General features: G+C 42.1%; 2 protein-coding genes and 1 long non-coding RNA gene across 15 annotated transcripts in view; 2 read left to right on the plus strand and 1 right to left on the minus strand.

The window, feature by feature from the left end:
- Window positions 1-1,210: 1,210 nt before the first annotated feature.
- LOC308177344 (uncharacterized protein) lies at window positions 1,211-4,544 on the plus strand. Of its 3 annotated transcripts, XM_080554425.1 has the most exons (3): window positions 1,211-1,265; window positions 1,378-3,435; window positions 4,123-4,544. In XM_080554425.1, the coding sequence occupies exon 2, from the start codon at window positions 1,422-1,424 to the stop codon at window positions 2,601-2,603; it is 1,182 nt and encodes a 393-aa protein (XP_080410551.1). In that variant the 5' UTR covers window positions 1,211-1,265; window positions 1,378-1,421; the 3' UTR covers window positions 2,604-3,435; window positions 4,123-4,544. The 3 variants fall into 3 exon arrangements, with proteins under 3 accessions (XP_080410551.1, XP_080410550.1, XP_080410552.1); XM_080554424.1 differs by lacking the exon at window positions 1,211-1,265 and having other exon boundaries at window positions 1,282-3,435; XM_080554426.1 differs by lacking the exon at window positions 1,211-1,265 and having other exon boundaries at window positions 1,283-2,483.
- Window positions 4,545-5,007: 463 nt separating this feature from the next.
- Window positions 5,008-10,534, plus strand: LOC308177069. Its single transcript, XR_013938842.1, has 3 exons — window positions 5,008-5,112; window positions 6,337-6,395; window positions 9,172-10,534. It is a non-coding gene; the product is annotated as an uncharacterized lncRNA (long non-coding RNA).
- The window catches only part of PLS3 (plastin 3), a 55,885-nt gene continuing 38,578 nt past the window's right edge, over window positions 10,003-27,309 (minus strand). For all 11 annotated transcript variants that reach the window (XM_080553726.1, XM_080553722.1, XM_080553728.1 and 8 more), the window contains 14 exons: window positions 24,332-24,495; window positions 21,614-21,743; window positions 21,041-21,173; window positions 19,761-19,842; window positions 18,922-19,087; window positions 17,469-17,611; window positions 15,906-16,001; window positions 15,276-15,471; window positions 14,595-14,673; window positions 13,843-13,957; window positions 13,567-13,700; window positions 12,599-12,722; window positions 11,902-12,026; window positions 10,003-11,314 (listed from right to left, as the gene is read on the minus strand). In XM_080553726.1, coding sequence (XP_080409852.1) covers window positions 11,182-11,314; window positions 11,902-12,026; window positions 12,599-12,722; window positions 13,567-13,700; window positions 13,843-13,957; window positions 14,595-14,673; window positions 15,276-15,471; window positions 15,906-16,001; window positions 17,469-17,611; window positions 18,922-19,087; window positions 19,761-19,842; window positions 21,041-21,173; window positions 21,614-21,743; window positions 24,332-24,495 — 1,820 coding nt within the window. In that variant the 3' untranslated portion in view covers window positions 10,003-11,181. The remainder of the gene's footprint in view (window positions 11,315-11,901; window positions 12,027-12,598; window positions 12,723-13,566; window positions 13,701-13,842; window positions 13,958-14,594; window positions 14,674-15,275; window positions 15,472-15,905; window positions 16,002-17,468; window positions 17,612-18,921; window positions 19,088-19,760; window positions 19,843-21,040; window positions 21,174-21,613; window positions 21,744-24,331; window positions 24,496-27,309) is intronic.

A 27,309-nucleotide genomic window follows, 5' to 3' on the forward strand; every position in this document is an offset into this window, starting at 1 on the left:
AAAGAAAAAGCTAAGGAAGACCAAGAAATGATGAGCAAGAAAATGCATCTGAATGGAAGGGGCTGAGAGAAGGTGCTTCAAGCACATCAAAAACTTGAGAACTCCAATATATAGAAGTGAGGGGGGAAATAAAAATTAAAATAGTGAGAAAAAAGAAAAGCAGCAATTGTGCCACTATTTACTTTGCTGACACATCATCCAATCTTTGCATTGTAAGTGAAATAATGAGACAGGAGATTGCCAGTCCCTGGCTGTCAGGTGCAGCAGTGATCAGCCCCCTGAGGTTCCTCATACTTTCTCCAGGGCAGAAGCAGCAAAAGATTGATGTGAGCTTGGGAACCTGAGGAGAGCTCAGCTATATCCTCATATGGGTCCAGTCGCTTGCTCCTTTTCCAAATTATCTGCAATGGGAAGATGCAATTTTCTATATGGGAAGAATGAAAACATTGAATCTTGCAAATGAAAACAAAATCTTTTCTTCTGCACTCTGGATATAGGATGAAAACCAGGGAGGAGTCAAAGGACATAAGTTTTATAGACCTGAGTCCACCTTGGGCTGCTCAGCGGCATTTTCAGGCCCACTGGAGGCAGGCGGCACCCTGAGAAGGGCAGCATGCCCCTGGGTGCTCTGTGCTTCACCCGTGGGATTAATCTCTTGCCACCCAAAGATGGCTCAGGGCTTATCCTGAGATGCTGCTCCATCAGGACAAGGCACTGCCCTGCATATTCCCAGTTGGCAGTGAGCGTGAGGTTTGTTCAGTTCATGACTGTCTCGTACATCCCATGCCAGATGGGAGAGCCACTCTAAGCTGCCTGTGCTGAAGTCCAAACCAGAGGAAAATCCAAAAATCCCTACCCTACTCCCAAAATAGTGTTGGGTTTTTATTTTTTGTTTGTTTGCTTGCTTGCTTTTTTGTTTTGTTTTGTTTTGTTTTTGAGCAAACTGCCAAGCCAGTACTGAGAACCATGATCAACCCAGGAGCAGGAGGGTCTCCCAGACAGATCCCAAGTGAAGTCTATTACCTGCTGCTGTTTGCAGGGAGCAGAAGGTAGAGAAAAACACTGCCAGAGCATGATGCTGTGAGAAATCTTCCTGCCTCTCAGTAATGCTCTTTGCAACGCAGCAGCACTTAATCAGCTTTTATCTGCCTAAGACTCGATCCCCATTGGTCTGCAGCAGCCAGAACTAGCTAATTTAATTTCACTGTGAGCTAAAAGCACAGCCCCACTGTTCCTGCAATGCTTGTGGTTCACCTATCCAAAAGGTACATGTTCTTTTTCTTGTCTTCTTCTCTGCTATCTGTCAGGTATTAGATGTGGTGTCTGACTTGTGGCCGGTCATGTTCTTTCTTGTTATATTTATATTTACTTGTGCAGCAAAGACTGGACTGAGTCTGAATCTCTCTGATTCATGCCCAAGCATGTGCAAATGTGCACCTGAAGAGATTATCCACTGTAACAGAGCTGGACTGAGATCCCTCCCTGGAGAAATAGCAGCATCCACTGTCTCTCTAAACCTTTCCAATAACTATTTGCGGATTCTTACCACCAACACATTCAGAAACCTGACTTTCCTCCACAGCCTCTGGCTGGATGGAAACAATCTGACTTTCCTGTCCCCGGGGACCTTCCATGCTCTCAGCAAGCTGCGAGAGCTGCACCTCAGCAGGAACTCGCGCCTCACTTACCTGCATGCAAACACCTTCAGAGGACTATTAAACCTCATCAGCCTGGACTTGTCTCATTGCAATATCTTTGAAATCCATCCACTTCTATTTTCACACCTGCCCTCTTTAGAAAGACTTGACTTAGCCTCCAATAACATGCGCTATGTCCCACAAGCCTTTAGGAATCTCTCCAGCCTTATGAGGCTGTCCCTGGAGGGCAATCACATAGAAGCCATTGGCAGAGATTCCCTGAAGGACCTGGAAACCCTGTATGATCTGAATCTCAGGAAGAACCGGATATGGATTATTCAGAACGGTGCTTTTACAAAGCTTCCCAGATTGGGAGTGTTAAATTTAGGACACAATTTCATTGGTGATTTGCCTAATCAGCTTTTCAGCGGGTTGATCCAGCTCAAGACTATGCACCTTGAAGCCAACAGAATCACTGCTATTGACTGCACCTTCAGACATCTGCTTAACTTGAGAAACCTGTACCTGAACAACAACCAAATATCCTCTATTTCGGACTCTGCTTTCTCTTACTTAAACAAACTGCATTTCCTCCACCTGAGTAAGAACAACCTCAGCTCCCTTCCGATCCACGTGTTCACAGAACTGCCGAAACTGAAGTATGTGTTTTTATCTCACAACCCCTGGAAGTGCGACTGCAAGATGTTTTGGTTTTTGCAGTGGACAGCAACGTACAGGGGAGCACTCGAAGGGCTGCACTGTGCCTTCCCGGGCCATCACAACGTGACAGTCCTCAGGGTCCCTCATCCAGGGGACCAGACGGAGTGCATGGCACCGCCTGAGCTGGTGAGCAAGGACAAGTGTGGGGCAGCTGGTACCAGCACGGCTGCTGGGCCTCCTGCTCCCTCTAACAAGGTCTTCCTGCTGGTAGTCGTCTGCCACATGTGGTATTTTGCAAGGAGATAGGACACCCTGTTGGCCACGCTTTGTCAGTGTTTAAATTAGAAAGTGGAGGCATATTTTCTCACAACTTGCTTATGAACAGTGGGTTTCGTTACAGGAGGGTTTTTTTTTTTTGTATGAAAATAAGCTTTTTTCTTAACATAAAGGAATTAATTCTGAAATGCTAATATCAACATTCAGTGGCACCACTGATGTGCTTAGAAAGAGCTCATGTTAGCAAGCACAGGGCTGGGACTTGTGCTGGAGATGTGGGGTTGGTGAGCACAGCCCTGAGGCAGCCTCTGCTCCCTTGCTGACTGACCACAACCACACATGCTCTTCTGTCTTCCCGTGTCCAGTTCAAGCAGGGGAGATTGTGAGTACTGCTAAAATACAAATAAATTGCAAGTTTTCCAGCACATCTGGAATCCCTGTAAGAGACTCAGTCCATTGGTGTCTCTGTGAACATGTGGTAGCTTCCCACAGGTGGCATATGAGGTGCTTGCTGTTAAGAAACAAAGACAGTCTTTAATACACTATACACAATAAAACAGTGTTGGAGTGGTGGGAACAAATGTCACAAAATAAAACTTTTTATCTCTCAGCTGCTCCTCAGAGTACCAAGTCTCAGCTAACAAAATTATGCATTAGCCCGTGCAAAGAACTTGTGTGTCTCATGGATGGTCTGTATGAATTTTCTCCTGTTTTTGTTAATGATCTCTAACATGGAGCTGGCCAAAGGGCGCTCCACCTTTCCTCGCCAGTCCTCTCCTGCGCTGGGGCTGACTGCCACCCGACGGCCAAAAAACGCTCCGATGTGGTGACAGCTTCTACCGTGCAACCTGAACGAGAGCAGGTTTGTGTCAGGGGAAGATCCGTCTCCAAATGACATGTTCCTCACTTAGCATTGCGGCCTTGCAGGCCCCGGCTTGTATGGTAGCTTTGTTTGCAAAGCTAAGGAAGCGATCAAACTTAGAATGTGCTTGGACTAAATGATTGCAATTAAACTGGGTTGCAGACCGAGATAAGATCCACTCCCGCTACAACTCATACTGACCACCTCAGAGCCCTCATGTGAAAAGAAACAAATACATGCATGAGAGATAATCAGATGAAAAGAACATTGTTGCAAGGTGTTGGTCTGTTATGAATGCATTTCTGTGAGCTCTTTGTACATTAAACTTCCTTTTGGGTCTTTTCCCAAAGGAATGTATGCTGGTGAAATGACAGGTCAGCGTCTCCTGCCCCATCCAACACAGTTTCACCTACCACCCTCTTTTTAGTAAGATGCTGTTTAGTCTTCATAAAGTACAGCAGTCCAACCACACCGTTCTGTTTTGTAGAGGTATTTTGATCTTTTGCCATGTTCCTTTTCCACAGTAGGGGAAAGGGTCTTTAATGCACAAGTTGACCTTTGAATGTCAAATCCACTAGACCAACAGATAAAAAATTGCAATTACTGTTTGGTAGGTATAATAGCTAGCATGCGTAATGAAGGACCTATCAGCTAACACTTAAATTCCTCTTCCTTTTTGCTTTTTAGGAATAATCAGGTGACACTATGCTTGATGTTTGAATAGCATCAAGTAAATCCACTTGTAAGCTTGTGCTCTTTTGGGTTGCAAGAGGGGAACCTGCACCTTGAAGTTCTGGATGGAGGTGGACTTGCCAGCTTCTTTCAGGGTCTGGTTTACCCGGATGATTATAATGTCATCGTTGGCTTTCTGACTGTCACCCAGGTCCTTGAGGATGTTCAGCATTCAGCACAGGCAGAAAGCTCAAGACGAGGCTCAGAGCCTGGGCTAAGACCCAGCAAGCACACTGCCTGGATGCGATGCAAGCCCATGGCAGCATGACAAGCGTTCATGTACTATCAGCTCTGCTTTGGTTGAAACCCCTTTAGCGGGAAGGAAGAACCATCTCTCTTATCTGATTTCTCATAAAGCACTTAGTCTTTCTAGCCCTCCCAGTCCTTTAATAGCAGCTCACAAAATTGCCAGGGCTCAGGACGCTGTTAAACTCTTTGAGCATTGGCAATTTGCCTCAGAGGGGCAATGCTTTAGCTAGGAGGTGCAGATCAATTCCCAGTTCGGCATTCTTGCCTCTACCGCCCCCACACAGAGCTGACACGCAGCTGATCTGCGGGTACGAACTTGCATTGCCCTACAATTCTGCAGCCACCTGTGGGTGCCCCGTGTGCCCCTCTGGGGGGGGGGGGGGGGGGGGCTGCTGCTGCACGGCCCCGTCACCGCCGGGGGACACGGGGGTGTGGGGGGGCTGCGCGCACCCCGCGCACCGCCGACGGGGACGCGGCCTCCCGCGCCTCACCGCGGGGCGCTGCAGGGCTCTTCCCGCGCAGCACGGCGGCGCAGCCCCGAGCCGCGGAGCGCGGGAACGGCGCGCGCCGCTCCGCTCCGCGCCCGCCGGCAAGCGGCGCTCGCGCCGCTCGCGAGCCCGTTGGCGGGCCGCTGACTGAAAGCCCTCCCCGCGCGCCGGTCAGCCGCAGCGTCTGAGGAGAGCGGTCGCGGGCAGGGTACGCTTCGTAGGGTTTAATAATAAACCTTAAAAAGTCGCCCGTGTGAGGAGCTGGGGGCTGTTACAGAAGGCACAAATTAATTAGGGACCTTGGACAGTTAATTAAGAGAACAGCGTAGCATTTCGGGATAATTTTTAAAAAGAAAAGTGGAGATAATTGAGGCGGGGCAGAGTGAGCTTTACAACCGGAAAAGCTTCAGGCAGTTTAAAGACAACAGAGACAACGGGGGGGGGGAGGGGGTCGGACCCGAGGTAACTTGGTACAAAATGAACATTTTTCAGTGAAAATCAGAGGTAATAGGGACAGAATGATCATTTTAGAGGGAAAACCTAAGAAAAAGTAGAGTGAACATAGGTGACATTTTGGGAGGGAAAAGCTGGGGTGATGTAGAGGGTACAGAATAAGCATTTTGAGTAATTTAGTGGGCAAAAACGGGCATTGCTTCCGAGGAAAAAGCTGAAGTAAATTAGAGGGTCAAAAATGGCACTTTTGAGGGAAAACTGAGGTATTTGTGGGCAAAAAATGAACATTTTTTTCAGGGAAAAGCTGAAGTAAGTTAGAAGGGTCGAAGGTGGCTTTTTTTTTTTTTTAAGGGAAATCTGAGGAAACTTGGGCAAAAATGAGCATTTTTTGTAGGGAAAAGCTAAGGTAAATTAGAAGGGGAAATGGTGGCATTTTCTGAAGGGAAATCTCAAGTAACTGGGGCAAAAATCAGTTTTTGTTTTGTTTTGTTTTGTTTTCCCCCAGGGAAAAGGAGAAGTAAGTTAGAAGGGTCAAAAGTGGCATTTTTTGAGGAAAAATTTGAGGTAATGTATGGACAAAAATCAGCTTTTTTTCTGGGGGAAAACTAAGGTAAATAAGAAGGGTCAAAGGTAGCATTTGTTTTTGAAGGGAAATCTCAGGAAACTTAGGCAAAAATCAGCTTTTTTCCAGGGAAAAGCTGAAGTAAGTTAGAAGGGTCAAAGGTGGATTTTTCTGAGGAAAATTTTGAGGTAATTTGTGGGCAAAAATGAGCATTTTTTTCAGAGAAAAGCTAAGGTAAATTAGAAGGGTCCAAGTTGGATTTTTTTGAGGGAAATGTTGAGGTAATTTGTGGGGAAAAATCCTCTTTTTTTCCAGGGAAAATCTGAAGTAAGTTAGAAGGGTCAAAGTTGGATTTTTTTGAGGAAAATGTTGATATGATTTCTGAGTAAATATCCTCTTTTTTTTTTTTTTTTCCAGGAAAAATCTGAAGCAAGTTAAAAGGGTCAAAGATGGAATGTTTTGAGGAAAATGTTGAGGTAATTTGTGGGCAAAAATGAGCATTTTTTCACTGAAAAGCTGAAGCAAGTGACAAGGGTCAGAGGTGGCTTTTTTTTTTTCTTTTTTAAGGGAAATCTCAGGTAACTTCGGCAAAAAATCAGCTTTTTTTCCTGAGAAAAGCTGAAGTAAGTTAGAAGGGTGAAAGCTGGATATTTCTGAGGAAAATTTGAGGTAATATGTGGACAAAAATCAGCTTTTTTTTTTTTTTCTGGGGAAAATCTGAAGTAAGTTAGAAGGGTCAAAGATGGATTTTTTTTTAGGAAAATTTTGAGATAATTTGTGGACAAAAATCAGCTTTTTTTCCGGTGAAAATCTGAAGTAAGTTAGAAGGGTTAAAGGTGGATTTTTTTGAGGAAATTTTTTATGTAATTTGTGGACAAAAATCATCCTTTTTTTTTCAGAGAAAAGCTGAAGTAAATTGAAGGGTCAAAAGTGGAATTTCTTTTGAGGAAAATATTGAGGTAATTTTTGGGCAAAAATGAGCATTTTTTTCACTGAAAAGCCGAAGCAAGTGACAAGGGTCAAAGGTGTTTTTTTTTTTTTTTTTTTTTTTAAGGGAAATCTCAGGTAACTTGGGCAAAAAATCAGCTTTTTTTTTCCTGGGAAAAGCTGAAGTAAGTTAGAAGGGTGAAAGCTGGATATTTCTGAGGAAAATTTTGAGGTAATATGTGGACAAAAATCAGCTTTTTTTTTTTTTTTCTGGGGAAAATCTGAAGTAAGTTAGAAGGGTCAAAGGCGGATTTTTTTTAGGAAAATTTTGAGATAATTTGTGGACAAAAATCAGCTTTTTTTCTGGTGAAAATCTGAAGTTAGACAGGTTAAAGGTAGATTTTTTTGAGGAAATTAATTATGTAATTTGTGGACAAAAATCTTTTTTTTTTCAGTGAAAAGATGAAGTAAATTGAGGGGTCAAAGGTGGAATTTTTTTTGAGGAAAACATTGAGGTAATTTTTGGGCTAAAATGAGCATATTTGTAGGGAAAAGCTGAGGTAAATTAGAAGGGTCAAAGGTGGAATTCTTTTGAAGGGAAATGGTGAGGTAATTTGTGGGCAAAAATGGGCTTTTTTTTTTAGGAAAAAGCTGAAGTAAATTAGAGAGTCAAAGCTGGCATTTTTATAAGGAAAAAAGTGAGGTAACTTAGTGGACAAAAATGAGCATTTTTTTCAGGGAAAACCTGAGGTAAATTAGAAGGGTCAAAGATGGATTTTTTTTGAGGGAAATGTTGAGGTAATTTGTGGGGAAAAATCCTCTTTTTTTTTTTTTTTTTCCTCCAGGGAAAAGCTGAAGTAGATTGAAGGGTCAAAGGTAGGACGTTTTGAGGAAAATGTTGTATGCAAAAATGAGCATTTTTGTCAGTGAAAAACTGAGGTAAATTGAAGGGTCAAAGCTGGCATTTTTTGAGAAAAATGTTGATGTAATTTGTGGGCAAAATTTAGCATTTTTTTCACTGAAAAGCTGAAGTAAGTGACAAGGTCAAAGGTGGCTTTTCTTCTTTTTTTTTTTTTTAAGGGAAATCTCAGGAAACTTGAGTGAAAAATCAGCTTTTTTTCCTGGGAAAAGCTGAAGTAAGTTAGAAGGGTGAAAGCAGATTTTGTTTTGTTTTTGAGGAAAACTTTGAGGTAATATATGGACAAAAATCAGCTTTTTTTCTGGGGATAATCTGAAGTAAGTTAGAAGGGTCAAAGGTGGCTTTTTTTGAGGAAATTTTTGAGGTAATTTGTGGGCAAAAATCAGCTTTTTTCTTTTCAGAGAAAATCTGAAGTAAATTGAAGGGTCAAAGGTGGATTTTTTTTTTTTGAGGAAAATGTTGAGGTAATTTGTGGGCAAAAATGGGCTTTTTTGTAGGATAAAGCTGAAGTAAATTAGAGAGTTAAAGCAGGCTTTTTTTAAAGGAAAAAAATGAGGTAAATTTGTGGGCAAAAATGAGCATTTTTTCCAGGGAGAAGGTGAAGTAGGTAACAAGGCTCAAAGGCGGCATTTTTGGAGGAAAAAGTTGAAATAATTTGTGGGCAAAAAATATTTTTTTTTAGGGAAAAGCTAAGGTAAATTAGAAGGAAGCATGGTGGCATTTATTTTGAAGGGAAATCTCACGTAACTAGGTAAAAATGAGCATTTTCTTTTGGGGAAAGGCTAAGGTAAATTAGAAGGAACAAATGTGGCATTTTTGGAGAAAAATGTTGAGGTAATTTGTGGGCAAAAATGAGCATTTTTTTTAGGGGAAAGCTAAGGTAAATTAGAAGGGATTGGATGGAATCTTTTGAAGGAAGATCTCAGGTAACGAGGGCAAAAATGAGCTTTTTTTTTTTTGGAGAAAAGCTGAAGTAAATTAGAAGTCTCTAATGTAAAATTTGAGAGGTGAGGTAATGTAGGAGGCAAAAATTTATTTTTATTTTTTTAATGAAGATAAGGTAGTGAAAAAAGGGAGATTAAAATGTTAGAAAAAAACTGAGGTAACGTGGAGGGAAAAAATAAGCATACCGTGACAGGAAATTTGAACAAAAACCTGGATATTACATTATATTACATTATTATATAACATTTTACATTATTATGTAACTCTTTTTCCTCTAATTTATAGGGGGGAAAGACCCAACACAGAAAAAAAGTATTTATGTTACAAGTAAAAAATTAAAGTTAACAAGGAGGAGTAAAAGGATAAACAGAAAATGAGAAGTAACAGACTGAGTTTGCCTATGGGGATAGAGAGAGGATTTAGTGCTTCCCTGGTCTAAGCGTCTCGTCCTTCCTTTGCAGCAGCAGCCGGTGGGGAAGAAAGAAGAGGGAGGCATCGTGTGGAACTGCACTGCGAGGCAAGAGTGATGAAGAAGAGTTGTTTTGACAACTGAAACCTTCTCACAAGAGCACAGTAAGTCTGAATTTTGCTATTACTGCAGTACCAGTGAATGGACAAACCAGGGCTGCACAACAAAGCAACACGTGCTGCATCTTCCTGCTTATCAGATTTGTGATTCGATTCGTGCCAAGTATTAAACAGTCAATACATTTCTTCTTTACCTTTTGTTTGCAATGTTTCCGCTTCAGTTCAGGGGTTTCAGCACAATTCTCACTTTCCTCAGCTTCAAGCACTTTGGGAAGTTGCAGGAAAAACCTCCCCTTTGCTTCTTGCTGTCACATTCTTCTCTTCAATCTCTTTGCTGTTCTGATTTGTGTCAGCTGCTGCTATCACACCCTCCCCCCTCCACCAACCTGGGGTCTCTGGTCATGAGCCTGAATGGGTACGACCTTTTCTCCTACTTTTCCTGGGGTTTGCCCTAATGGGGCTTTTCCCCTACACCTTCGGGCATTGTCTTCAGCCACACAGTAAGTCACAAGTTCAAGAGTAATGTTTTAGAGAAGCTATCATAAAGGTAACACCTCACAAAAACACTGCCAATTAAAAAAAATCACACAACTAAAAAAAAAACAAAACCACCCTCCTCACCCCCTCAAGCACACCCTAATTCTAGGGATCTTACAGATCAATAGGACCTGTTGCAAAATACAAAAAGCAACCAAAGCACTGCTAAAAGCAACTGATGACAGGCTACCATGCTGGGACAGTGTAAATAAGGAGAGAACCCTGGATTTAAGTGTCTTTTTTTTTATTTCAACTAATGCTTTGCCACCATATTACATCATTTTGAATAGCTTGGAATAGCAATATGATCTCAAAATCTAGCAAACAGCTTGCCAAAGCAAGATAATATTAACTCCTATGGATACAGAATCTTCCTTCTTTGGCGACAACACTTCATTTTATCTGTAAAAATAATTTTATATTCCAGAGCATTTGCTGTTCAGTTTATTGAACCCTGCTGTTCGTAACATTTGCCTCTTCCCTGCACAAAACCTCCCCACAATGTAGTATGGTTTTATATCCAACAACATTTTAAATAAAAAGTTATATTTTTCATGCAGATTTTTGTAAAAATTATGTTCTAGGTACACACAACTGAACCAAGATGCATACAAAAATGCATTCACTTCCATTCTCAGGTGCAACTGTGCCATCAGCAACGTGGTATCATGTGTTACTGTGCGCAGTCCAAGGATGGTGGTATTCTCATATGTAGTCTAACTTAAAAATACAAACAAACCCCCCTTTTTTTTATAAGCAGCAAGAGAAAAAACTGCTATGCTTTATTTGTAAAGTAATCAAAATAGTTAGATGTATAAAAAAAGCACCATGTACAGAGAATACCATAAGATCCATCTTCCAAAACACATTTCTCATTTAGCATTGCGAGCTGGTCTGTAGGTCCCAACTTGTACGGTAGCTTTGTTTGCAAAGTTAAGGAAGTGGTCAAACCCAGAATGCGCTTGGACCAAATAACAGCAATTAAGCTGGACTGCAGACAGAAATAAGATCCATTCCCATTACAACTCCTACTGACCACCTCAGAGCCCTCAGGGGTGGGGTGGGGTGGGGACAACACCAAGCATCAGAGAAATAACGTGGTGAAAACAGCTCCAGAGCAGCGTTCAAGGTGCTGGTCTGTTATGAATGCATTTCTGTGAGCTCTTGATAAGTCAAACTTTCCTTTGGGAAAAGAGCACATCTGTTGGTTAAAACTCCTCTCCCTGAGAATTTTGATACGAGTTTGTCTCGCAAAGCAAAACAACATCCTTTGAACTTCAACAGTTCCTAGGCCAACAGCATTTCAGCGTGGACACAGCTGGTCTGCTACTCATGCACCCAGGGTGGCAGGTTGGGTTTTTGTTGTGTTTTGTTGTTTGTTTTAATTTTTACATGGATCAACCCTTTTATACTCGCTTCATTCCCCTGCCCATCAAGCAGGCAAACACGGTCATGACCATCTTCGGTTTCACCTCCACAAGATCTTCCGGAAGAGCATAGACTCGGGCACCAATTCTTCTTGCCATGGACACAGCATACCTATTTGCCATGGAAAGAGGAGCATGTTATTAAAAGGTGTAATTAATATTTGATAGGGCTAATAACCAGAATTCATAATCACGGACTCATCAGCTAACATTTACATTCCCTCTTCTGCTTGCTTTTTAAGAATAATCAAGCAAGTATTATCTGCAAGAAAACTTCCTGTCATTCTGCCACTGCAGAATAGTCGCAGAACACACGTTTCAAAGCCATGATTTCACAGGCATACTTCAAACTTGACAACCTATGATGATTCAACAAGATGAGAGACTAGGGTTCAGTCTCAAACCCCTGAGCTACTGGCTGAGCATTTCATAAGCCTGAACAAACAGGAGAGAAAGAGGGATCATTGCTAGATCAGTCTTGGGCTGTTCTGTGTTCTTCTCAACAAGCAAGAGTCCAACCAAGTAGTACTCTGGCATTACTGACAAGTACAGCAATTTGATTTCAAGAAGCACTGCCTATCTAAAAGGTTCAGTGTTTGAAAACTACAGAAAAGCAGTAAAAAGCTCTTGCAACTTTAAGTCACAGCATAGTAGGTGTACTCTCCCAATGCAATGCAGCTTTTCAGATAGTAAACTTACTTAGCATTATTTTGTTTGTCATCTTCCGACAGATGACCAGTCTTTACAAGGTCATAGTTGATGCAACCAGGCTGTATAGCATCAATTAAATCCACCACTGCCAAGCTTGTACTGATAGTCTTGTCCTAGAGAATACAAGCAGAGAAAAGTAAACACAAGTGTCTAATCCTTAAGAATACTTCTCACCTCAATTCAACTGCTCTGCAATGTGAAACAAAACAAACTTTAAACAAGCTATTTCCAGGCAGCACTGAGTGATTATTCCAGCTGGAGCACAAACAAACCAAAGTGCTGCTTCTCCTTTGGTAACAGTACAAGGTTAGTATTCCAATTTACTCTAAGTGGTGTAAAAACACAAAGTGTTTACAGGCAGCAGGTCCACCCCACCGACCTGACCCCAGGGGACAATGCCAACCTACAACAGCAGCTCCAGCCTCAATGCTTGGACCCCACCACTGCCCCAGAGACCAACCACACTCCTCCCCTCCTCCGACACCCCATCAACTCTCTTGCCCCACCACTATTCTCTACTAAGCAGCTCTGAAAGTCTCCTCTCTGATAGCTTGAAGCCACTTTGTTCCCAGCACAGGCTGCATCCTGTCTTGTGTAAAACCCCCTCTTGAACATGTCCTGCTGCAGCTGAAGAAACCCTTTTGGGGCACCCCTCTCCTTTTGGATGCAAGAGGGGAACCTGCACCTTGAAGTTCTGGATGGAGGTGGACTTGCCAGCTTCTTTCAGGGTCCGGTTTACCCAGCTGACTATAATGTCATCGTTGGCTTTCTGACCGTCACCCAGGTCCTCCAGGACGTTCAGCGTGTACCTAAGCACAGGCAGAAAGAACAAGACAAGGCTCAGAGCCTGGGCTAAGACCCAGCAAGCACACTGCCTGGATGCAATGCAAGCCCATGGCAGCATGGAAAGTGTTCACATATTATCAGCTTTTTTATTTTTTTATCTTATTTTTTACCCCTTTAGCAAAAAGAGGAGTCATCTATCCTATCTAAAGTGTGATTGCTGTTAAAAAGTCTAATAAGGTGAAGCGCCTGAGTCTTGTAATAGCAACTCACAAAATTGCCTGGGCTGAAGGTACTGTTTAATCTGTTTGAGCATTCTTGCCTCTACTGCCAAATACAGAGCTGACATGCAACTAATCTGCAGATATATCTTAGGTATTTGCATCATCTTAGAATTCTTCAGAACTAGATAAAATGATAAAGTTAATATCCCATTTTGTTAAGTGACCCCCCCGCCATTCCAGTTCTGACTGGGGTTATGAAGCAACCCCAGAATATCTCTTTCACAATTTCCAGCTAAACATTAGAACAGTCGTGCCAGCTAAGCTTTCCTTCCTATGGTTGCTAGACGTGGGTCACCCTCGAGCAGGCGAGAGAGGTGATCCTGGACAGTAAGATGCTCACAGATCTGACAACAGACTCACTGGAGGTCTTGTCTCTGCTCCAGCCTCCCATATGCAGCAGCAGGACCAGCTCTGCCACAGTTTTGTCCAGCTGAGACTTGAAATCTCACCAAGGACAGAGGTTTTACAGCCTCTGTGGGTAACCTGTTCCACTGCTGCAGGCAAAAATCTCACAAACTTGGCAAAAATCTTCACAAACTCTGTACTGAATTCACAAGGCTGATGTGTTTGATCACATCAAACCTACCTTCTCATCAACTGCCAGACTAAGGCTAGTGTCAACGTTGGGTTTCCGTCGTTCAGATCCTGTCCTCCAATGCCAACCAGGGAGAATTTGGCTGGATGCTTTCCCAGGTCTACAGCATAGTTACAGTTTTCTAGCTACACCGGAAAAGAGGTCAAAGAAAAATCACTCACAAATACGCTCTTGACTGAAAGCCTCAAATAGGAATTTCTAGATAGCGCACATTTGCTTCTGCTCCTAGTATCCATGGCTTCTTTTAAAGTATTTTGAAATGCTCACCTTTTTCATATTTGCTCCCAGCTTAGGGTATGGAGGCTTGTTAACCTTATTCCAGTCAACAGGAACTTTGATCTTTTCATATAATTGCAGTATTACCAGTGCATCTTGGAGATCACTAAAATGGAAAACATTGATCAACCCTGACATTTCCCAATTTAAGTGATTTGGTTACATCACGAATAGTTACTACTCTTTACAGGTTTTTGTAATTTTAACAACCCTAAAAAGAAAAAAATTCAAAACATTTTGTAATTTTCAATGCAGAAGAAATGCTCCATGTTTAACACCAGCTAGCTGCTAAGCTAACACAGGTTTTAGCATGGTAATCATCAACAGATCCAGAAAAGAATTTTGCTATATAAAATCCAGAAGTAACCACCTTTCTCCATCGACTACAGGGGTCCAGAACATCTTGCCTCCTAACTAGGATGCGTTAGTCAAGCCCTAAAATTAGGTGACACGGAATCTATGTCCAGTTGCTGTAATGCAGTTTGCTCAAGCTCTAACTGGGATCTGAGTGTACCAATTTGCCAGGGGGAGGAGAAAAACAAACCACCTTCAGCCCTTAAAACCAGTGCTGGCCCAGAAATCCTAAGCTAAGGGCTGCAGGGAGGATATAATGAGCATTGCCCGTTCCCCAACACCCTTTCTTACGCTCTTTCCTCATCACTGTGGGCAACAGGACACTGGTGTGGGCACATCTCCACTTTGATCTATGTTGGTTGGGTCTCTCCCAAGAACCTAATGCTTACCCGTAGAGGTGATTTACATGGGGGTTCACACCAAGGGAGTTCATCCAGTTACGGAAAGTCCGTTCCTCACGGGTCTCTCCTAAACGAAAGAAAAGGAGTTCAATATGACTTTCTGCAAGCACAAAGCTGTATGGTTTCCCACCTTGCAAGACAGTAAGTTCTGAACAGCATAGCTCAAAGTTTTTCAGTGGAAAGAGATTGTTTCTACTATAACTTTTTCAAATGAAGAAGATTGCCCTGACCTCATGTTTTAGATGTCAGATTGATTTCACCAGACCTCAGAAGAACATGATTTTTGGAGGCCTTTTCCAACCTTAATGATTCTATGATTTTTTCACTTTCTTGCAGAAAGTGCAGCAAGAATGTCTTTCACATGGGAGTTAACTAACTCACTCTCTAATCCCAGTTGTGCCAAGAATTAGTGCTGCTATGAACATCTCACTGCTTTACCAAGGTGCTCTTGTCTGTGTCAGAAAATTGCAAAGCTCAGAACAGCTGAACAGGCCCTCAGGTACCCTCCTCATCTGCCCCAAACGAGTAAACCACCACTGCAGCGCTTAAACCTCAAATCATAGGTGTTACTTCAACAGAAATGCCTCCACTGGGCATAGTCTCTTGTGATCTAAGTGTTTACTTGAGATATTTCTCTCCTACTAATTTTGTGATCGATAAGGCCATCACCTTCTAGTAGAGTCCAGTCAATGTCCTGGTTTTCAGGCTTGGTAAGTGCTGGGTACTTGTTGAACAGGTTTGCAACAAAGGCCAGATTCAGTTTGGGATTGCCACTGACCACATCAGCCGGCGTGACAAACTGCCGGCACCCGAGCCGGTCTGCCTGCTGAAGCATGTACTCTGCTCTTCGCAAGTCGTCCTTCTCCTGCCGGAGACACAGTGGAGAAGATCTGTCAGGGAAGAGACCAACCTACAAAGCAGATGGGAAGCTCCTGACTGCTACGTGGAGCAGTGTCACAACTCCACCTGCCTTCACTGGGCATCAGCTGCTAGTCAAATGAAGGGACAAAGCATCCACACTAGTCCCTGCTTGATGGCTCAAAATTAGAATACAGCGTGCTCCCAAATGCAGCAAAAATCCAAAATATTTCTCAATCATACATGTTAATTGGCAGGTAGTGACCAGGCCTCATTTAAAACCAACAAATCACAACATACCCAAAGTATGCACACGTCCACTGACACTTTACACACTCTTGAAATTAAGATACCAGGTTACCTAGATGTCATGGAACAATTACGGGGTCACAAGTAGCTTGCAACTATACAGCACGAAGACACAACAGCCTGAATACTTACATTGAAACCTGACATGTTAATATCGATCTGAGGCTCTCCTTCTTTCTGCCCTTTAGGTGCAATTTGATTGAGAAGGTGGAAATAAGCTCTAGAATCCTGAAATGGATGAGAAATAGAACTCAGATCTCCTGCACAGCAGTGAATACATCGTAACAATTCATTTCAAGCTCATCTTTACCACGTCGCTGTGCCTAATTGGCGTATGTACCTTTACTGAATTACCAAAATCTGTAAGCTTGACAGACAATAATAAGAGAGCACGATGGCAGAAATCCAGGCAGCAAAAAAGAAAACAAAGGGAAAAGGTTAGAAATATTTAAGGCAAATAATTATGGGTTTTAACTCTTTGCACACTGACTTTCTTGCACACTGGTGTCGGACATTTTTCAGGGGTTGGAGGAGGCAGAAATGCCAGCACTGCTTGCTTGAACAGCCCCCAACAGCCAGACCATGTGGACACCCCCAACACAACCTTAACCCCTGAACAAAGCAGCCACCCCTACTGCTACAGTGATGATGAAGGTGGGTCAGAAAAGACAGTTCTGGCAAAAAGCTGATTACATGGAACCTCAATGTTTTCTCCTGTGCCTACCCATTAGCTAGAACCATTTGAAGGAAAAATACCAGGGATGGTCACAAACTAGGAAGAGCAAATAGCTGCTGTAATTATTCGTCATTTACGAGTCCTTTCACTCCACCGCACTGCAAAGGAGCCTGCAATATCCTGCCAGCCTATGGGCTGCATCAGACAAGCCACAGCTGTCAGCAGTACTCTGTGTAGTTTTGAAGTTGGAAATTAAAGCGTATGCATGGGCACATGCATACACACACACACCTCAAATATGTTTTTCCTCCCCCCTTCTACCCTGACAGTTCTCTCTCCCAGAATCCACTTCAGTCTTCTTTCTCTTCCTCCCAATTACTGGCCATGCAAATATGCTCCAGGAACCTGCTGGGGGTTAGCGTGGAAAAAACTCCACACCGACCAGGAGCCATCACCATCTAGTTTTCACTACTGCAAAGAGTGAGATGAGAACCACACCTCACACCTGAAAAAACAGCTGTTATTTCCCTTCCTCTCTTACACCCATGACAGTTTGGATGAAATGCCACCACCTGCAAGGAGCATGTGGAAATCACACTCCACAAGGATGCGGCTAATTATTTCACCCTGTCCATTTGAGCTGCAGTACAGTGCTTTTTACGTGCCCTCAGAAAACTAGCTCCTTCAAAAAAAAGACTGATCAAGAACATTCAAAAACATATGACAAATACCAGCTTGCTACTTGATTAAAACACACAACAGCTTTGCTGCAGGATCGCACTCACACTGGAGTAAACACTTGGACAGTTCAATGCTGGGCTCATTCTCATGGCCACAGACAGCAGCAGCGTGGTACCCTAAATCTACCCTTTGGAAAACCCCTGTTATACCTATTTGGAGTATTAAAGTTAAGAAAGGTCCTGTCTGTAGATTAAGGGCCTCATATACACATGCAAACACAGCCCTGGCCTGCTCCCAGCTTTTTCCCAGGCATGCGCAGCCAGGAGAGTTCTCAATACCTTGATATCTGAGCTGAAGTTATTGATTTTGTGCCAGCCTGCATTTTCCAAGTGGAAGTTGGCCCATCTTAGGAGCAGCTCTTCTGGGGACAGTTTCATAAGGTCCTCCAGATTTTCACCATCACGAAGTAAGGCAGCCAGTGCTAGAAGAAAAATGCTTGTAAGAGGAAGGAACGAGTTTCAAAAGAGGCAAACCTCCCTCCCAGATTCAGAACTGCAGTACCATTTCAGAGTGGGAGGGGGGACACAACCAGCTACCAGTTAAGTCAATACAATTTGGGTGTTAGTGGAGTTTCCTGAGTGGGTTGTTCCACAGAGAATATGAACAATATAGAAAACATTGTAAAAATGAGAAAAAGTATTTCCCATTTTCTTGAATAACAAAATTCTCTGGATTTTATGTACAGTCCTTTAAGTTGATGACAGTAAGCTAAATGCAAGTGTACTTCTATCTCAATGATAAAAACGTTTCCAAATGATTTCATATTCACTGTTTCATTCATAAAAACAATGTCAGCTTGAAACCATGATAAGCATCTTTTCAGCTAGAGGGTTCTTCACTCACCCAGGATTTTCAAGTCTGAGGTAAACAGCTTTACCACTAAGACATGATCAGGAAGCTTAAATAAAAGACAGTGAAGCCCCTCCATCCATGTGCTCTGAACTATTTGAGAAATTTCAGTTTTGGAGGCTGTTGCAAAGGACCAAGCAAGCACAGTGGGATTACTGCAGCACGATGCTCCCACGGCTGAGAAGGAAGCGAGAGCTCAGCTGTGGCATGGACAGGGGGCAAAGAGGATTTGAGGAGAATCATGTCACTGCAAACATGTTCCTGAAGAACAGAAACCCTCCTCCTTTTTGGAGGATGATCTATCACCCTAAAATGATGCAAGCAGCTTTTGCAACCTCAGCACAGCTTGACATTGCCAGGTAAACTGTGCCCAAGCCTCAAGGCAACAGCACAGGGACAGGACACAAAACAGCTTCATACCAAGTGATCTGCAACACCTAAGAGATCCCTGTGCAGGGACAAGGCAAAGCACAGCCTGTGTGTTATCAGGAAGCAGGAGGAGAAAAGGGCTGATGAAATCAAAGCAAGGCATTCTGTCTAGTAAGGTGTTAAACCAAGAAAGGCAATCCTATGGAAAACAAAGTGAAAGAGCTGTAACATTCACTTTGACCACGTCTAGAAAGCATGCACAACCACCCACCCAAGCCAACTTCACAACTACAAACCAGCTGTCGGGCACTCAGCCTGGCGCACACCCTCGATGAAGCCGATGGCCAGCTCTCCCCTTTCGGCAGAGGGGAGGGAAGATGTAGCAACGGGGCTGGAGGCAACAGCGCAAGCAACACTGGCTGGCTCAGACGCAGCATCACATGCAGCCCCTCGGCAGCTCAGGAGCAAGACGACATTCATGCTCTCCAAGTTATCACTTATGGAATCATTTACCTTCATTTCTGCTGAGCTCAATGTCCGCAAACAAGCCAATCTTAATGATCTGCCAGAGAAGCCCAAGAACCAGGTGGGGTTTCCCTTCCCTCAAGTCCTCTGCACCAATATTGACAACATGGCAACCGATGGCAGATGCAGAATTCAGCGCCAGGTTCAGGTTCTCCTGTGGACAGCACAGTCAAGTGAGACACAGCCCAGGGAGATGTCTTTCATCCAGTGCTAGCAGAGTAGGGATTTCCCCCTTGTCCTTGCTCCAACATCAGCAGCTTGAAGGAACCTCTCCCAGCTGCCCTACAGTAGTAGGAGCTTTAATGGAGCTGTCACAGTAGCAGACTGAATCAGTAAGAACTAGGCACAGGGGTTTAATTTCAGCCTCTGCTATTTAGTTTCAGCCTTCGAGTCAGTCACATCTAGTGGCATCAACAAGAACATGACTTAGAGAAGCAGTAAGGTATCCAAATACATGCAAGCACCTGTGCAAAAACCTGTTTTACTGTGGAACAACTCACAGCTGGTCCACACCAATAATCAGATTGCTTGAAAGATACCAATGTACATAATCAGTGCAGCAATAACAGGTGTGAACTGCATTTCAGCCATTTTACCTATTTTGTCATTAAGTTATCTTAAGACTAGTTATCCTAGTCTCTTGAACTGTACCCATACCACTAAAATCGCCAATTATGCACAGTACAAACTGCCTTTAATAATTCAATGCAACTTATAAAAATCTTTCCTTTCCAGTGTTCCGTAGCAACTCCTTGAGCCACCATGCTAAGTTTTCCTTTATTCTATCTGAATGTGAATTTCTGCAAACGTATAGAACTGTACTGTACCTGAATTATGAATGGTGTGAGTTTCTTCTTGTTAATCGCTCTTTCATCAATTGTGTCCGGAACAGAAAGATTGATCATTTTGCTGGTAGGAGAAAAACCAATAATATTTGAATGACATTTTGTATATAATCTCAACAAGTTGTTTCACTGTTACAATACTCACCACAGTACATTTCCTTTTACTTGTTTACTTTTGCGTTGCTTTTTTTTAAAATCAATATTGTGTAAATCAGACGTTAATATTTATGTTATCAAGAATGTATTTGGAATGTATTTGAAACTAATAGCTAAACCTGAAACCTTATACATGTTACTGGCCACCATTGATCTCAGCTGCTGGAGCAAAAAGAGCACATGAATTATTCACAATGCAGTCACTGAACTAGCAAAGACTCATTGCTACTTTGTCATCTGCTGTAAAGTCTAGTAAGGCAACGTGCTTCTTCCTATTGTACAGGTGTACTACGGCCAACAAGCAAAACTGCACAAAAAAGTGCAAAAAGCTTAGTGGGTAATATAAGCCAAGCAGTTTTTAGTCAACAGAAAAACATGTTATGTTTTTACTTTATATTGTGAATTACTTCCTACTCAGTTGAGTCTTCACCTGAATAATTGAATTATTTGAAACTGTGGAAATAAAACAAGCTAAAGCAAAAAAAAAAAAAAAAACAAAAACAATGCATAGTCCAGTAGAGATCTTTCACATAACAACACAGCACTACTTATATTCTGGGCTGATCTAGTTCTCAATTACATTCACTTATATTTAGAAAAAAAAAAGACGCAGAAGACAACTGGCTGTTCAGCAGCCCTGGATACCTTCTGTTTTCAGCATGCAGCAAAATAAGTTATTTTACTAACCTAGGGCAGCTATTATCACAAGCACTAACATTCCCACAGAGGTTACTGTCTGTCTAAATATCAAAAAAATGGGATACTTAATCTGTCTATCCTTCCCCAAACTACCTAGCATCAGGTTGAGCTTGCATCAGGATAACTTCTGCTCCTGCAAGGTACTTATCCCCTTCAGCAAACTTAGTTTCAAGCCCAAAACAACAGTACTAGACAAAACCACTAGCTTGTAACAAAGCAGAAGCATCATGCATTGACACCAAAAGCCTGGGTGGATTGAGCCCCTCTTTATACATGCAAAATATTGTGCACACATGCTGGCATACAAAAAAAAACAGACTATAACAGGATGAAAATTCCCCTAACTATGGTGTTTTGGGGGAGTATTTTATTTTTCTTTTTTAAATTCAGGAGCCACCATGACTTACCATAGCACAATCCCATCTCCCACAGCTTTGAACAGGTCATCTGTATTTGGGTTCATTGGAATAACGTGCCTACAGTCAGGATCATTTTCCAGGGCTTTGTTTATCCAGTTTACAAAGGCATATTTTTCTTCCTCTAAGATAACCAATTATAAATTTAATACAGGGTTCTTCACAACATAGCAAAGATTTACCCAAAGCAGTGTACAATAGCCCAGGGGAAAAAAAAAAAACCACTATCATTACCACACTATTTTATTAGACACAGTTTAAAGAAATCTGAGTTTGACTTCAAATTATCAGAATATTCCTGTCATTTACTCATTACTTTACATCTTTACTATGTTCAAATGTGACACAAGGACTTCATCAGCAAGCACAATTAACAAAACAAATAAGCACATATTTAGTTTACGCACTGCTAATCTTGCATTACGCTATATTCCGTCCTGCTCTCACCTTGATCTGTGATCACTCAGCTACCGGAGAACAAAAGCAGAGCATGGGGCAGGTAGTAGAGGTCTACAAGTTTTGCCTCCACTTACCAGAGAAAAGAGGTGAAAGTCAGAGGAGTACCTGAGTAAGAGTGCTGTGTCCCCTCACTGGAGAGCTCCGAGGTGCCCCCGATCGCACAGATTCCCTCCTTTCTGTTAATTGCTTTTCTGAAAGTTTTAGCAATATCGCTGCTTTTCACCTCTTGGAAAATCTACAATTTAAAGTGCTCTGTTAGACAAAAAAAGATTGCCTTCATATAATGAGAGGGCTACAGAAGAAGTTATCTTCTGTTTCTCAGCTTTAAAGCAAACTTCACAGTACAACAGCAAATGTGAACGGCCTAGCAAAGTTGTAGTGGTATTAAATTTAACATGGGTAGGAGGCAGAGACTTGTCCAACTCACTTTTAACACACATTGCAAGTGGCAATTGAAACAGAAGCATTAGGCTTGAAGTAACTCACACATTTACCTTTTCAAGTAGATTTCAAGGGACCACAAGAAAAAAGTGAAACCTTTGCAATATGAAGGCAGGTACGCATGCAGCAGTTTCCACAGGACCAAAGTTGAGAAAGCTGTTGTGTAATTTTAACCTTTCTGTGTAAGCCAGATGCTCATGTGACTGTGACTTTAGTTCACACACAAGAGTTTGTCCACAGCCCACAGGAGACAAAAAAGCAGTTCTCTAATTAGAGCATAACAATCTAATCTGCAATAATCCATAACAGATGTTTCAGCTAAGTCTTCTTCTAGCAGGTGTGGACTAATGGACAAAATGCTCATGTGTGAGAGCAGAAGAGATGCTTTAGCACAGAAGGACTATGCTGTGTAGTTTGTGCAGGTTGCATGTTACTATTAGTGGCCTTGAGTTCCTATAGAACTGAGCAACTATTAGGAAAAATACATTCAGTGGTTTGAAAGCCTAGTGTAATTCCCTCAAAACTTAAGTAAATCAGTTTCAACCACACTGAAAATACAATTGTAAATAAATAAATAAATAAATAAAATCCCTTTGTTTTGTTCATGCCTTCCTTGCTCCTGCCAGGTTTCTGCAGTGCTGGGTTCCTCTGTTTGGTTCCTCAAGTCTCATCCATCCCAACCCAACATTCTGCTATCTTTTTTTTTTGATTGCACACAAATCTTGCAGAAAAACATAGGTAGGTTCTCCAAACACTGCCCAGGAAATGGCAATGAAATAGCACTGCAAATAGAACAAGGTGCTTCTGTTAAAACAAGACATGGGGACTTGCCTGCCTGGCTGCAGAGGTGTTACCTGGCAGGGTCAGCATGCCTGGCTGCCATACTTTATCTTCCCCAACCCTTAAACACAGGAAACTTAGCAAGTCAGGATGATGGTGCTGTGCAGAGTGAAACCATCTCCTGATGGCAGGCAGAGCTTTTGCTCACCCCAGTGATCAGGCAGAGCTGAGTGAAGACTCAACAGCACAAAGGTTTGGGATTTTCTGTTTGGTTGGTTTATCTTAAATTTGTTTTAAAATAGTTACGTATTTTTAGTTTTGCCAGATTCATTACTGGTATTGCACACCCTCTCTGGAAAACGTGTTTTAACACTGGGGTACCTTGACTCCAACCTCAAGGTAGTTCATGTCTTACTTTTTGTCCCAGAAACCACAGCAGAAGTGCTCATAGTTAGAAAAGATCAATGGTTCTGCTGGTAAAAGTTCTATAACTAACCATTGCATCTATGGTATGGATTAGTTGCCTCTAAGACAACTAATGATGTTTACTTGATCGTTGGTACCATTGACATCTGACAGAAGACATTAATTTCTTCCTTCCTAGTGCAAAGTTAGAGTTATGAACAAGTTCAAACCAACAGCTGAAACATGCACCCAGCATGCAAGTGTTCACAAACTGCAAACAAACTCCAACTTACTAGTTGGCTCCGAACTCAAAAGTTCAGAGGGTCTGAAAACAATTAAGGAACAGAAAAAGGTAAAGCTAAATTAAGCAATATCGAGAAAAGTAGCTGACATGAGAACAGCTCCCTAAATGCACTGCTCATGTTTTATATTACTCTTCCAATATTCACTCAGAATATAAAAAGGATAAGGAGAGGAAGTGTTGTGCTTTCGAAAAGAAAAAAAAGATAAATTAATAAAAAAAAATCTGAGCTATTTCTAAAGAAAAAGGCTGAAGGAAAAATGCTGAGACCCGTCCTCCAACTTTTCCCATTTCCCTACTCCTGGTTCTTCCCTTTTAAGGCAACACATGGATCTAAATTTTCCTACTTCAGCATCTAAATTAATCTCCAAGTGTGCCTTGAAATGCCCTCACAAATCTTTAGCAAATACTTGCAAGTCCCATTAAATTGAGAGGAAATTATACTGCTTCACAGGGAAAACAAGCATTCATTTGTATGCCTGGAAAAAGTGAGCAGATTCCACTCAATACTCTAAGTCTGGAGAACTGGAAGTCCCTTTTCCAGTTGTCACTCCACATGGAAACAGGCTTTTAGCCTCCAATGGACTTTTCATAAAGCAAAAGCATGTTGAAGAATATTGGTTTTTTGTTTGTTTTGTTTGAAAACCAATATGTTTCTTCTCTGTCCAAATCGAAAGGCTGGCAGCAACAGCACAACAAATCGTAGAAATTCCAGTTTATGACCAAAGAGCTACTTTTTACACGGTAAGTCCTTGAAAGTCATCATTAGAAAACTAGGATTGTGTTAAAGTCAGCCCATTTTAGCCCCCTTTTTTCAGCTTTTTCTAAAAGGAGCCCCCCAGGCCATCTACCAGAGACTGCTGAGAGATTGCTAAAAATTCAGAAATATCACTTACATAGACAAATTCTTCAAAACTAATCTTCCCATCTTTATTCTTGTCGCTGTCAATCATGAGCTTCTGGATGATCTCTCTCACTTTGTACCCAGGGAGAGGCAGGTTGGCTTCCTTGAAGAGCTCGTGCAGCTCGTAGTCGCAGATGAACCCATTGCTGTTGAGGTCTAAGGATTAAAAGGGGCAGGAGAAGGCAACTTAGAAATATGTCAGTCATCCAACAGGATAAACTCCAAACACCAGGGAAGAAAAGAAGTCCCCACCCTCAAACATGCTTTAGGGAAAAAAAATGCACTGAGGACATCTGTAAGACAGAGAGTTTAAGCAGGATTTCCTAGTACGATCATCACAATCCGCACGTTTTAGGGCTACTTTGCACAGACCATTCATCTTTGCTGAAAGCAAGAACCGTGCAGGATGCAGACAGCAGGACACCCACACCAAAAATACCAAGTCCAAGAAGTACACCATACAATGGACACCACTCAGGAACCAAAGGTGCAAGTTAAATACACACAGCTCATCCTTGGAACAGAGTGCAAACCATGAGATCCCTCTGTCTTTGTGCAATGGCAGCTTCAAAGCAGAGCTGAGCAGGACAGCTCTTGACACATAGGACCAAGCCTGCTGTAAGAAGTTTTGCGAGAGAACATCTGTGTTTTCATAAATCATCTCCAGAGTTACTTTTTACATCTGAACTGCACTGCAGCTGGGTTTGTGCGTTAAAAATAGAAGGTAATGAAACACAGCACTTTTTACATTCTAAGCTGAAAACACTAAGTCAGCTCTGCATTTCCTTTTTTTAATCATGTCGATAATGTTATTCATTTATTGCTGACAGAAAATTAAGGCCAGACATTTTAATACAGCCCAAGAAAGCTCTGCAATGACATTCACTTTGACAGTCACTGCCAAAATACAGCAGCACTTCACACTCATTGAGATGTGATCACCTACTAGATCTGGAGAGAAAGAAAACAAAAAGAAGCGCAAGCCTGGAGCTTTACACATTAACAGATCCCATCCTCTTTGCAGATGTTGTCACATTTTCAGATCACGCAGTGCAAATCCAGCAGCCGCAGTCTTTCTTCAGGCAAGCATGGCTTTAATGCCACCATGGAAAGGCACAGGCTTCTTCTTGCTGCCTTCTACAAGAGGACTAAGGTGAGCAAACATCATGATTCCCAGCACAGCTGGTACCCAGGTTTTAGAAAAGTCATGTCCACAAGAGGCCAGAGCATTTGAAGCAGCCCGTGCACCCAGATTAACATCCCAACACATAAGTGTGACCCTCCAGCATGGCCAGAGACAGGGACTGCAGACATATTGTGCTCTTACCACCAGCTCAGAAGTGACGTTAAAATCTGTTTACTGTAGGCAAGTGGCACAGACGGCCCAGGGAACTTGATTCAGTGCCTAAGCCTCCACTTCTAATATTTATAAGCAAACAGTCTCTCCTTAAGGACACAGAGTTAAACTGCATTCAAGCAGAAGCTTCTGCTCCCCAAACACCCTTGCAGACCACAGCCTGCATGACCGAAGAGCTGCACCTGCCCCAGCAAGCTTTGGTTTTGTTCACACGGGAATCTCACACCACAGCCACTTGGGTCAGTACCTATATTTAAAGGGAGATGCTTTCTACAGCAAAAGAAAGCAATTAGGATAGCTCAGAAGTCCAGTTAGTTAGCATATTTTGAAAGTCAATTTACTTTTAATAAGGTGGCAGTAGTGGTTTTTAAGCACTAAAAACCAACAAGCAGCATGTCCTCACCATTGCTCCAATCCCCCTCATTTTCCAGGTCCATATGGGATTTTAAGATTGTTTTCGTAAGTTAGCCAGAAAGTGAAATTCAAACACTTACTGACAAATATCCAAAGTAACAGTTCCTGGATCTCAAACTAAAGAAGAACATTGAGTCCAGACAATAAATACATTAAGCTACTTTATGAAGTGCCAGTGTTTACAATAATGCTGATGAAATAAAGTGCTTGGGGCCAATGATTAATGATAGCAACAGGCTGCTGTCTGGCTTTCAATTTTAGAATTTTATTCAAAAAAAAAAATATAAGCTTACAAAGGCAAGCTTTATCTCAGTCCAGTCTGAGATGTCATCAGCAAACTATTTCCCTGTAGGTAAATCACAGCTTCTTCTGTTACAGTTTTCTTACCACTAAATTTAACTACACAATATGCGTCTTTTTTCCATCTCACATCCAGTGAAAAAAATAATAATCAGACAAGGAAAAGAAGGGACTTGCTAATCTCCAGGGCCTATGGACCTGAAACAGATCTTTCATTTCACCTGCAGCATGCCTGAAGCCAACACCCATTGCTTCAGCCTGTGCTTGGCTGAACTATCCACAGTCCTTCACCATGCTGCCAAATAAAGCAGGTAAATCCAGAAATACCCGTTCATCACTTCTTCTGATCAGTCCACCTCCTAAAAATGAAGTTTTACATCTATCCAAGTGTTAAAGTAGCAAACCATAGAGAAAAATAAGGTAAGACTTCAAAATACGTATAGTATCCTTGATAGAATCATTAAAGTGATTTTGATTGGATTTGTTAACAGTTTTTCTCTTGACATGACTACCTTAAGCATTCAGAGGAGTTTCTGAACTAGGCTTGCCTATGCCTTGTCTGAGGCTATTGAGAAGTCAAAGAGAAAAAACAACATATGGGGTTTCACAAGGCAAAAAGCCACTTGGGTGACAGCGAGGAACTGAGCTCCAGTCCTCATCTCTAATACACTGTGTAGAGATGTGCCTTGTAAAAGGACACTTAAACCTGTTTAGAGCTCAGTTCTGTGTATGAAGCCTTGCATATCTTTTAAGGGTACAATCCAGTTCAACAAACTAATCCCTAGCCTTGCATTTATATTGGTTTTCTTGCAAAACAGGAACTGTAACATAAAAACACTCTGGAATGCAATTGAGGAATTAGCCCAGCCCCTTGTCTGGCCCATCCACACAACTTGCTT

The sequence above is a fragment of the Anser brachyrhynchus genome (assembly GCF_964034855.1).
Source record: "Anser brachyrhynchus genome assembly, chromosome: 13".
Taxonomy (NCBI): Eukaryota; Metazoa; Chordata; class Aves; order Anseriformes; family Anatidae; genus Anser; species Anser brachyrhynchus.